General features: G+C 42.8%; 2 protein-coding genes across 2 annotated transcripts; both read right to left on the bottom strand.

Annotated features, from left to right (window-relative positions):
• Positions 1 to 20: 20 nt before the first annotated feature.
• On the bottom strand, positions 21 to 9069 carry LOC124484821 (vegetative cell wall protein gp1). Its single transcript, XM_047045933.1, has 2 exons — positions 8918 to 9069; positions 21 to 762 (listed from the first exon to the last, which is right to left on the bottom strand). The coding sequence occupies exon 2, from the start codon at positions 696 to 698 to the stop codon at positions 21 to 23; it is 678 nt and encodes a 225-aa protein (XP_046901889.1). The 5' UTR covers positions 699 to 762; positions 8918 to 9069.
• Positions 9070 to 9159: 90 nt separating this feature from the next.
• Positions 9160 to 10867, bottom strand: snrpd3l (small nuclear ribonucleoprotein D3 polypeptide, like). The gene is made up of 4 exons (XM_047045934.1): positions 10795 to 10867; positions 10265 to 10407; positions 9835 to 10027; positions 9160 to 9572 (listed from the first exon to the last, which is right to left on the bottom strand). Exons 2-4 carry the CDS (start codon positions 10388 to 10390, stop codon positions 9508 to 9510), a joined length of 384 nt encoding a protein of 127 aa, XP_046901890.1. The 5' UTR covers positions 10391 to 10407; positions 10795 to 10867; the 3' UTR covers positions 9160 to 9507.
• Between the last annotated feature and the right edge of the window lie 1786 nt (positions 10868 to 12653).

The following is a 12653-nucleotide window of genomic DNA, read 5'->3' as shown; positions in this document are numbered from 1 at the left end:
GGTCAGTGAAGATATTCCATCTACTTGGTCCCGGCATTCATCTGTTGTCGGGCTAACCCCTGCCAAGAGTGTGTGTCGTGGGTGAGCTTGAGTCGTGTCTGTGGTGTTGGCCTGGCGAGGGGCTGGCCTACCTGTAGATCAGTGATGGAGACACGGTACGACTCCACGGTAGGCCTGCGGGGCAAGCGAGGCGAGGAGTGGGGTGAGGTGATGGGCGAGTAAGGCAGCGAGGGGTAGATGTAGCGCCCGTTGAGCCCCGGCGAGCTGCAGGGGGAGGTGGCGGTCTGCGAGCGCTCCTGCAGCGACAGCTTCCTGTCCGACAGGTTGAGTCTCCCCCGGTGCTCCTGAGGCTCGGGGAACAGGGCCGCGGGGCGCCCCACCGTGTGGGAGAGCAGGTCGCAGGACGGCCCGCGGAACGGGGGCATCGAGGCCGGCTCGGGGCTCGCGGAGCTGTCCATGTCCTCCACCTCGTCCTCCTCCGCGCGGGCCGGCTCGCTGGGCTCGTACTCGGTCACCACGATGAGCGACTCCATGTGGTGCGGCGGGAACTGGGCGTGGGGGTGCGGCGCCGGGTTCAGGGGCCCGGGATGGGCGGGGCAGCTGCAGAGCAGGTCTGGCAGGGGCTGAGCGGGCGATGGGGCATGGCCACAGGAGGCGGGGGGCTCAGCAGGGGGCCAGGGGGAAACGCAGGGAAACATGGCGACTGTCCCGACAACCTGGTAACCGCTGCTCCATCAGGGGGAGGGGTTACAAGAGAGCAGGCTACTGGGAAAGTAAGGGGGGATAGGGAGGGAGAGAGATAGAAAGAGGGCCAGAGACAGATGAAATTGCAATACAAATATGTGACGATTCAAATTGGTGACATTGAAAGATTTTGAGACATCCTTAGTCGTAACAAGGCGCTAACCAGGCATTCACATATGCAGCGGCGCATGGATTCCACGCTCTGCAACATTTGTTCAGGCACACAATTCAACTCTGTGGTGAAGTTGGATGCTACCTGCAGCTAGCTAGCGAGTCATACTAGTCAGCTAGTAGCTTCCTTCTTTGCAATGTCTGTTTGCGTTTTCTGTAACAATAAACACAAGAAAGGGTGGTGGATCATGGCACTTAGCTAGCCACTTCGTTTTGTTATAATTCCAATGAATAGATTTGTTAATTTAATCAAGAAAGCTGTATTTTGAATCTGAGAAATAATTTTTCGGTCATAATATTTCTGCAATCTCATATTGTTCAAAGATTCATAATAAAATCGTTTTGTGAACCCAATATTGTGATTTGTGTTGAATTGCGAGTTGACTGCATTGTTACATCCCTGTGAGAGGCACAGTCACTGCAATGTTCTACTTTCACTGTGCTTAGAGAACTTTCTCTTTTCCTACTGGCAAAAAAGCTGGAATGTCTTCCTTAAAGATTAAATGAGTCAGATCAAATGAGCCAGCCAAGTCTGCAACATCACAGCTACTTCAACTCAACTGTGGCATTCCTTGTAAAAAAAATTTTTTTTTTAAAGGACATACAAATAAAGTTTTATTTGAGATCTGAAATCCTGTCAGAACTAGGTGACATGGCAAGATGGGAGAAAAAAACTGCAAAAAAAAAAAAGTTTGTTAAATCTCACCATTTCAACCACAGTTCACACTAAGGAGACGAGATAACCTGGGCTCATAATGAGTGGCAGACTGCACCCTCAGCAACTGACGTCAAGATCCATAATCATGTATGTACATTACGCACTTAATGATGAAATGAACAGTATTATGTCATTACTCATTTCATCCTTGCTTCAGCTCTTGCTCCTGGGAGAGATGTGAGAGAGTGTGTTTAATATGCTGCAGGTTGATAGCTGTCACAGTGCTGGTAGGATTGGCGCCCAGTGAGAGGGAGCTAAGAGGACCTCACACACACACACAACAGCAGCAGACTAAAAGCAAGGGAGCCAGGTGGCTGAGCGGTTAGGGAGTTGGGCTAGTAATCTGAAGGTTGCCAGTTCGATTCCTGGCCGTGTCCAAATGACGATGTGTCCTTGGGCAAGGCACTTCACCCTACTTGCCTCGGGGGAAATGTCCTTGTACTTACTGTAATACTCTGGATAAGAGCGTCTGCTAAATGTAAATGTAACCACTAGGGATGGGCATTCGACTAAATTGTCTTAATCGATCGTCGGGAGAATTAACGATCGATTTTCGATTAATCATTAACATTTTTATATTAAAATTCACAATTTATAGGCTATATTAAAATGCAGTGAAAATAGAAAAAACAGTGTGTTTCCGCATTGAGATCTGTAGTGTAAAGGGCCCTATTATCGTCCACTCTAAATCTCCAACATTCGGGGCCCCATTATCGTCCACAACCGTTTCTTCCGTTAATTTCTTAAAGAAAATATGCAGCAGCAACGAAAGAAAGTAACTCATCGATATGTACACATCTTATTATGCTGCACACCAAATTACAGCTTCTTACTTCGAGATTTGAGTGTGTAAATACGCTCTCAAACCGTATGTGTAGCATCTGCCTTCCGCAGCGTCAAACTGACAATTCTCCATTGAAAGTGGTTGGGTGGATGATAATGGGACCCCCTGGCTAACTGCTAAAATCAGGAAAGTAACATTTCTAAGCATATCCGGATTGGATTTCAATACCGGAATGTTATACAGTTTTTCTCAATTGGTTTGGCTCAATTCTTGAAACAGAAATTACATTCTCAAAGCTCCACGTGCATTTAGCAAAATAGCCTATATGGTTCAGCACAACTACATAGATCACCTTCAAAAGATCATATCTCACCCAAAACAGTTAACTTATGCTTCAAAACTAAATTATTTTCTCATATAAATAGTCAGTGCCCCCAAAATGAAACGTTCCTTCTCGATTGCTTTGGCTCATCTCTCGAGAAAAAAGAGAACATACTCAAACCTTTAAATACATTTGCCAAAATAACCCAGATGGTTCAGCAAAACACCATGGAACACCTGCAAAGGGTAATCTCTTTCCTAAAACAGACAACTTATCAGTCAAAACTAAATCCTTTTCTCATACAAATAGTCAGTGCCCCCAAAATGAAAAGTCCCTTTGGCATTGTGTAAACACTGCAGGTCAAAATGTTTAGATGTTTTGTCAGTATGGCAGTGAACCTTAGAAATATCCCTTATGTGCACTGTGCTACAGTTACTGTAGTAGATGTTTTCTTTCCAGAATACAATGTGTCTCAATCTACATTTACATTTATTCATTTAGCAGATGCTTTTATCCAAAGCGACTTCCAAGAGAGCTTTACAAGAGTGACCACAACAACGCGACACAGTTGTGACACAGTAACAACGCGATAGCCCCAAACATTTCGGGTAGCCAAAACATGAAGCATACATTGTGAAAAACCCTTAATGTTTTGGCTAACAACAATGTTTTTGGGGCTATCTCGTTGTTTAGGATCATTGACCTATGCACTTTTGTAAAGCTGTCTCTTGGAAGTCGCTTTGGATAAAAGCGTCTGCTAAATGAATACATGTAAAATGTAAATGTGTATCAAACAGAAAAAAAGATTACAGTAATTCAAGAGTAGCCTACAAGGTTTCACACCACATATTGCACTTACACTGCCATGGAAATTGTTACTGTAATTGCCATACATCATGGTTACTGTTACAGGAAATGTGTACAGCACAATATACTTTCATACAATAAGCACATCAAAACTAACATTATGTATAACCTACACTAGTAGTATGAGTAACCACAGTAAGTTTCAGGCAAGTGACACTTTCCTAGTTAGAGTTAGCAGGGGGTGCATTACAGTAAGCCCGGCATGAAATGCACCTCCTCTATTGTCTGTTCTGTATATCCCAGCATCAAATGATTCCTATTGTATACTGAGGGGACTAGTATGAGTAACCATGGTACTTTTCAGGCATCTGACCCCTTCCTAGTCAGAGTTGCAGAGGGTGCAGTTCATGGCATTTCAAAGCTGGAGTTTCACTAGTTGTCGTCCTCACTGTTTGTCTGGCCACAAATTTCATTGACATCATATCTGATGTTCTCCCTTACGATGCAACAGGGGAAGAATTGTTGTTCATGCCGCAACAATCCCCTACACTGATCTGCCGTGACATCATTACAAGCAGCATCCATTGTCTGGAGCAGGGAGCTCTGGTTTTGAACCCGATGCTCATAAACCCTCCACCTCCATGCAGAAAAAACATCCTGGATAGGACTAAGGAATGGGGAGTCAGGTGATATGAGCACCATCAGCATTCTTTGATGGGCAGTGAATCCTGATGAGTGGGTGACGGTGGAAGCTTACATTGTCCCACACAATGGCAAATGTAAGAAAGTGGTCTCATGTAGAGGGACAAGATCGGAGTGCAGGCGGTCCAAGGACACCAGGAGTGTCTGAGTATTGTATGGGCCAAGACTGGGAATGTGGGTGACTACACCATTCTCTGAAATGGCAGCACAAACAGTGATGTTTCCCCCGAGTTGGCCTGGGACAGGCTCTAAATATTTGATGGAAGGATTTATACTCCTGGATAGCTCCTGTCAGCTAACTAAACTTACTGTGTGATTGGTGATCGGATGTGTCCCCTTGTTTGGTAAAGTTCTAGTTGCACCTGACAATGACTGTAAGCAGATGATCCAAGAGATCCATATTACAGTATATACCATGATGTTTTTCATGGTATTATGTGCCTGAAAGGTTTTTGACAGTGGAGTGAACTATTGTGCAGGTGATGATGTACACAAGGAAATTATGCCAATAGGTTTTGCAGAGAACAACCACTTGACTGAGAAACAACATTCAGTTTAGACCAGCAAGATATTTTCAATTGATAGTTGGCCTAATTGAAGGCAATTATACCTAACCATTTCAAAGATGTGCAAAATCATTTGAAATGTGTGCAAACTGTAGGCAATTGCACTTGTCATTTACAAGGATGTGCTAATACAATTGCAATTTGATTAAAGGAATGAACAATTCCAATCTGTTGTGAACAAGTGCCAAGCGGTTTGGAGGTTTGCACGTGTTGTTTTGAGAATGTAATTTCTGTTTCGTGAAATGAGCCAAACCAATTGAGAAAAACTGTAATATAGGTGTGTATCTATATATTAAAGTATAATGCTGTGACATAGGCCTAACGTTTTTAATTTGTAGTATAACGACATTTTGGTAACATTGCTAACGAGCGTCGAGAACTAGGTGGACGATAATGGGACCCCTTACTAGGTATTACCAGTGGCGGAGCCAGGGAATTTCCATTGGGGTGGCCAGGATGGGGCCAGTGATAATTTTTGGGTGGCAAGCATGTGTCTCACCAGGCGATGCAGAGCTATTTAAGACACATATAGGAAACATCTCAACATTATTCGGAATTCAGGTGAAAAAAAAGAATACACTTATTCTGTATTCATACTTGGTTTTAAACTGTGTTGATTTACCGATTGCTATTTGTGTTTTTTTTTGTATTGTACGACTGAGTCGAACAATGGTTGTAGAGATATGCAATGACAGTAAGGTACTCTATTTTACCTTTCTGTTTTGGGTTTCTTCACTTAGCCGCAGGTGCCGGTCGAAGCGTCAGGTGGTAACAGGCATTCTCAGGCCATGCTTGAGCCGTTTAATTCAAATACAGGATGTGTGCGCGCTGCGCGTGGCTAAAGGGTCCGACAGTGTACTAGCGGTGCGAGAAAGGTTCCGCATTTTTCCACAGCCGTCAAAACTTTTAACCGCTCTGATGTGGTGCTTGGGGTGGCCAATGGGGTGGCCGAGATTCTACGGGGGGTGGCCGTGGCCACCCCCGGCCACCCCCTGGCTCCGCCATTGGGTATTACAAGAAAAACAACTATTTCTGTAACTCCTAGAAGCGGAGCCGACAGCTAGAAGCCTGTGTGCTTCTAGCAGTTGTGCAAACACAACTGACCCTCGTTTTTTTCCGGCTAATTAACAAAGCTTCATAAAAACCTTCGCCCTCAACAATACTTATGGGTAGCATATCCATCTCGATGGACTTACAGATCCGTTGGGTAATTTTCTCTGCTCGTTGTGCATCGCAGCTCCTCCGTGCTAGCACCAAGAGCAGGATGCACCGCCACTACCCAGGATGTACGTTATTCAAGTGGTACATCATTTGAGTCGTGGAGGAGTTGTATTTATACTCAGCTTTACAGTGTTGGCAGTGAACAAAGGAATTTTTTAGTCAATATGGTCTCACGCTACACTTCGCCGTGACCTGTTCATATTTACTTTTGAAATAGCTACATGGAGACTCGCCGGTAATTGAGTAGGCCTGTGGCGTTTTTTTCCAAACAGTGGCTTCATTTGGTAAAATGTTTCGCTAATTGCTGCCACATAGCGAAATCAATTGCAATCCTTCAAGATTCACACTACGCAACAGAACACGCATTAGTTTTATCGATGAACAAATAATGTTGTCGACTAAATTCTTAATGATCGATAATCGATCGTCGATTAATTATGCCCATCCCTAGTAACCACATAAGACAGTGGTCCCCTAGCTAAATTCAGAGTGAGTGTGTGTGGGAGACCACCCCCTCCAGGTGGCCTTGATTCCAGCCTCTCTCACTCCTTCACAAACAGTGGCTCTGCATTGCCCTTCTTTAAACCTTTATTTTTTATTTTTTCATCCCTTAAGGGAGCAAATTGCTTTGCGTTCTCCTTGGTTCTAACCTCCCCCTCACTCTCTTTTCTTTCTCTCTTTCGTAACATCTCTGCCCACCTTTTTCAGAATAGTCTCTCATCCTCTCTCTGCCTACTTCCGCTCCTGTCTCTGTTCCACTTATCAGTTTACAGTAAGGGAGGGATCACTATTTGGGAGTGTCGTGGATGTTTCGGACGGCTGCCAACTTTCCTCCTCCTTTTGTGAGGCTGTACCTGAAATCCTAACAGTTAAACCTCAAAGGTCCTTGGCCTGTGATGCCTGACACTACCGATACAAAGACAGCCTCCGGTCTTTTCCACAGAAGAGTCGTTTTTTTGACTACGACATTCTGTCGAACCTGCAAAAGCCTCTGCACTTGAATCCAACAACCTTCAGGAAGCCCTTATTTAGGCCTACATAGTTATGTATATCCTAATATATACCAAATGCTGTATTTTCAGCATGTAAACTTAATGTACACAGGCTATAGGTTGTGTTGACTAGGCTGAACAGAGGAAAACGGAGTGGACAGGCAAGAGGGCAGTTTTACATCGCAGGCCAAAGTCCATATTTACCTCCTTCCCCTCCTCATCCTTATTTTCCACAAAGATAACCCTGCAAATCTAACGTAGTCTGGCCCGAACAGTGCACCCCCTGCACATACATTTGCGTGTCCTCGTAAAACATCTGATAAGGTAGAAAGAGGGCATAGAAGAGTGGTGAGACCCGACCAGGGTTGTAGCCTAGCCTCCTCAACCATGGAGCACCAGCCACATTGAGCTTTTTGTGTCCGGGGGGAAGGGGGGCGCTGTGTGAGCATGACCTACTTTGATACGACTTGCCCATGAGAGATGATGGCCAGTCACAGAAATGGCCTCCACACATGCAGCATTACAATAAACACTGTGACGTGCTGTTACCCTGAAGCTAGTCGCAAGACATGGATGGACAAGACAGCGGACATCTCATGCTAAAGGGATGAGATTTGATCCTTCTCTTTTCCTGAGAGGAGCTAGGAACAAACAGCTGCTGTCTTGGATCCAGATGTGTGCCATGGATATTACTCATGTCACATGTCTGACCTTTGGCCTTTGTGTTGGTGGTCTAGGGGACGGAAGAGGGAGAAAAGGGGGCGAGAGAGTGACATGGGGAGGTTTAACAGGATATGGGGGTGAGGCTTCACCAGATGACTGCAACATTCACATGCTGCAGGACCATCTGGAGCAGAGGAGTATCCTCAGCGTCATTAAAAGATTAACAGAACATCTCTGTCACTGATCTGTGGACTGAGAACAGATAAGCTTCTGCCTCTGTGACTGACAAGATGAGTGTTCCTCTCACACTCAGCAGACTACTGTTACATTGGATCGGGGTTCAAAGAGCTTGGGGGCGGTCAAAAAACAAGCGAGTTTGCAGGCCATCATGATACCTAAATAGGACTTATCATTGGCTGGTTGGGCACACTCCATTTTCATCATTCATCATCGATGCTCAATGATCAATCCTGACATTTTCGCCTGTACTTGAAGGCCTACCGTGAAATTGTTAAATAAGGAAGTGTTTCAGTTCAAAGACAAAAGACCTGATTCTGTCACTGTTCAACTCAAGATAAAAACACATGGAACTGTGGGACATGAGATGCGGAGACACTATGGGCACAGACTTTAAAAGTAGGTTGTGATAGCTAGCAAGCTAGATACATCCTAATATTTTTTTTTCTTTCACTATTGTCTGCATGTTATCAATGAACATATTGCGAGAATTGCTTTCTCGGTGAGAGCCAAAACATATGAATAATGCAGAAGCATAAACATTCAAGCAGGATAAAAAAAAAACGATCAATGCAAGGTTCATAACAGCTTGCAACATGCAAAATTCCCAGATTCAAGAATAAATATTGCCACGACGAAGCAGCTTAATAAAAAATACAGCTTTCAACTATAACGCAACATAGCAATGTTATAGCTATAATTCGGATAATAGTTGAGCATACAAAGGCCACAATTGCAAGACTATAATGGACGGAGAATTTCTGGTCATCGTTCATAAACACAAAATAGTCCATTATAAACAGCAAGCTCGCTAGGAAGCTACAGTCATTTTGCAAGTATGTAAGCTAGCTAGCTAGCTAGCTGTCACTTGCGAGCTAGCCCCGTCTGTCACGAGACAGATGTTGGTGAAGAGATGCCCGCGCGTATAGCCAAAACACCTCTTGACAAAAGTCACGTTTGTGGGCGTGTAAACAACGTTCCTGAACTTACCTTTTAGCAAAGATAAATGAATGTTATAGTCCAATTTTCGTCATACAGTTATATTTTTGCCTTTGGACTGAATGCTTCTGCGTTAATGTTGTAGGATTCTAAATGAAAACGGTATGGGGCACAGCGATAGGCAGTGAACACTTTGAGGGACCAATGGGGCTGCGCGGCACAAAATAGACCGCGTGTGGAGGAAGCGTGTGGGTGGCAACCAGCAAAATGCTGTTCAGAAAACGTAATAAAATCGTACATTTATTTTGACAATCCCACATTTGAATTAACTAACACATTTTCAACATCTTCATGCGTTTTGGTAAAGTGCACAGTGCATGAAAAAATGTTTGGCCCTCTGGCTCCACCATGTGATTAACAAAGTGTAACAACTTCAGACTGGAAATAGCTTTGCATGCAACTGACGTCTACAAACTTAATGTTGAACAGACAAGTCAGAAATATCAATTAGAGAAGGCTTACAAGCAATCAAAAAAACATGTATTTAACTTCAAAATAAACAGGAGCATGGCTCAATGTTAGACAGATAGCTAGAAGTATTTATAAAAATAAAAAAAACTTCAAACTGTCAGATAGGCCTATTATCGCCTTTTTTGGAAAATGTTTCCTCTTCCCATTCCTCCACGACCTCGCCCTCTTGCAGCCACTGCAGAAAGAACACACATTTGATGTAATGCTGGCAACTGCAGGGAGGCCATTGAAGTAGCCAACAAGCACTGTGTTAATTGTGTAAAATATCAACATTATTTAGGCAATTAACCTACAGAGTGCAGATTTTAAAAAATCGGCATTATTTTACAGATGCTTCAAAAATGGGCATATAGACATAGCCAAGTAATTTATCCTAGGCCAGGAGAGACGACCCAGAAGGCTATGAATAAGAAAACCAACAAAATGTAGACACTCACCCTGGGCTTTAAGAATGGCCGCCTTCCCTCTCCCAGCACCAGCGGCCTGGTTCTTGTTCTTCATGCTCTTTAACATGGGGGCATTCTTTAGCATGTCCGGTAGGATCAGGAAGCGGATTTTGCTGCCTCTAATGTAGACCAGCTCCAGTTGGGCAACACGTCCATCTCTGTGTGTAACTGTAATGTTTGACATCTGGGAGAAGGTTAGTTTTCAACATCTGAAAGTCCAGTGTTACTTCACAACCACCAAGAGGGATGTCACTAAAACAATCATCCTTCAAAACATTCACTTTATGGCATGCTATCCAATACAATGACTAATATGCGCCAACTAAAAAGACAGCAGATGGGGAGAAAGAGGTCACATTAATAACAGTGAGACAGACCCAGTCAGGCATTGAGGAGTCTAAGACAACATGGCACAACTTACCTGGCAATTCATGTTGTCCTCAGCTTCAATGAGTTTACCTCTGTACACCTCGCCAGTAATGGTCTCACAGGTAACTATGTGCCCCTCTGCTTCATGAAGAACTTTGATGGGAACACCGATAGACATGTTTGCTCTTTTCCAATCTGTAAAATACAGACACCGACAAACATGTAATTAACTCATTAGGCCTAACTTCTAAATAGATTTAGCAATTAGTCCTAAATCACAGAGCAAGCTTGATGAGTAAAGCATCACTGAATGTGTGCCCTATTGTCTCAACTTTGTGGGCATAACTATATTTAGCAAGATAAGGCTGAAGAAATGAGTAGCTATGTAGCTATCCCTAATGCGTTGTCAAACTTACAAGTTGCACGAACATAAAAACATTACATGAAAGTTGTTCGACAATAAACAAATCAAGTTGTTAGTTAAACAATTCAATTTGTCAGGGAGTTGTACACAGATAAATGAAATAACGTTACTTTAATTCAATGTGTAAAGATATAAATGCTTTAAAGCATGTCTTTTACCTTCGGTCTTCAAACTGCAACATGTGTTGAACAAGACAAGAGGGAGATTTAAAGAGCGTTGTCTACAATACCCACAATGCAACAGGGTATTAAAGCTAGGGTGTGTAATCGTTTCCAGAAATCTTTTTTGTTTACTGGTTGAAAATATTTTCACACCTAACAGTAATCAATAATTGAAGTGGTCTAAATGTAAAACAAAATATATGAGGATTTAAAAATATTTTCCGTGGAAGGGATATATCTATATTTGCACACCACTGGGCAACTTCTCACACACATTCACAGATCATTAGAGGGTTCCTTGGCCCTTTGCAGAGTTAGCATGAGAATGTAAGGCAAACTGCAGCTACTTTATGTTCCTCCTGAACCACCAGTAAAAGAAAAATGAAAATGAAAGACCATGTTAGAAACTTCTACTATAGCGGCCATATGCCATGGTTGAATTGGTCTGTGCTTTGGTGCTTTTATTTTGGTATCTGGTGGGTGTGTATGCAGGTCACGTGGGTATTGGCATAAGAATTAGTGAATGAATATATGCACCTGGGCACCTGTGGTAGTATGGCAAGGGGGTGAGTAGGGAGAGCACATTTTTTGTTGACCGCTCAATATGCTGACTATTGGAATTTTAGATCAACTAAAACGCTTACTGGAAGAATTGCATGTATTTTAATATCGCCACTTTGCACAGAAGCACTTGCACTTTTCTATCTGCTGTCTTGTTCAAGAAATATATGTATCTGCCTATAAATAAACAGAAGAACGTAACTTCCAGAGCGGACATTGAAATCGATGGCAGCGCGTCACTCACGTGAATCTCCCTTACTTAACCTCTCAGCGACATTCTTGTGGTCGCTACATCTACTATGAAAAAACATCTGGATCAAGAGCATGCTAAAAGCAGAATTAACATTGGCATTGCTTTTCCATGCTGGAGGCAACTGTCGGACTCAAATAGTCTGAAGAATGACCCCATGGTTTGATTCGTTTAAAAAAAATACAATTTATTAATGTAATTAAGTATTTAGCTTTGATTCTGCATGTTTTCATGTATAGAGGAGGCGTGGCAATGGAGACACCTCTGAAGCGAGGTGTTCAAAGCTATCTTGCTAACTGCTAGCCTCTCTGGATTACACATCCTATCTTTAAGTTATCTACCCAGATAGTAATTTAAATCAATCAAATTTAATAGCCAAAAGTGATGCCGTTTGAGACATTCATTTTCTACATGCGTATGGAATGGTGTTCACTACGTCAGGTTTTCTTCTAAAGGTTTGTAGTCAATAAAATAATGTATCGTTAAGCTCAGAAGGAAGTTACCCCAGGCACCACAACCTTATGAACTATGGAGAATAGGAATGTTGATTAACTCTTTCTTTTGCTGGTATAAACAATTTGTGGTTCACACAAATTGCAGCTTACCGTTGGACACCAATAATAGTATAATACAACAGTAATATTATATTGGACACTGGCAGCAGAGTGCAGCAGAGAGTCAAGTTTACTTCATATTCCAGTCCTTAGATATAGAGAATACTGACTTTAAATCAATCACATTTTATTTATATTGCCATTTTTTACAAGTTTTACAGAGGGCTTCACATACGGCCATAGAACTGTACCATAACCAACATAAACCTTGAAAAAAACTCTGAAAAATAGACTTGATTGACAGTAAAATTACTTATCAACGGTTTATTTAGTACTATTTAGCAACACTGTCACAGTACCATCTATGACAAGCCTTGGTTTGTGTTGCTAAGATTATATTCTAGATGATTAATTTCAATCATATTTCCAAAGGAAACCCCAGCTGTATTAGCCGTCAACCACTCGTTCTCTCACTCACCCCGCTCAACCGG

This window comes from Hypomesus transpacificus, chromosome 22 (genome assembly GCF_021917145.1).
Source record: "Hypomesus transpacificus isolate Combined female chromosome 22, fHypTra1, whole genome shotgun sequence".
NCBI lineage: Eukaryota > Metazoa > Chordata > Actinopteri > Osmeriformes > Osmeridae > Hypomesus > Hypomesus transpacificus.
Note: the sequence above shows the minus strand (reverse complement) of the source record. Positions and strands in the feature narration are given on the sequence as shown.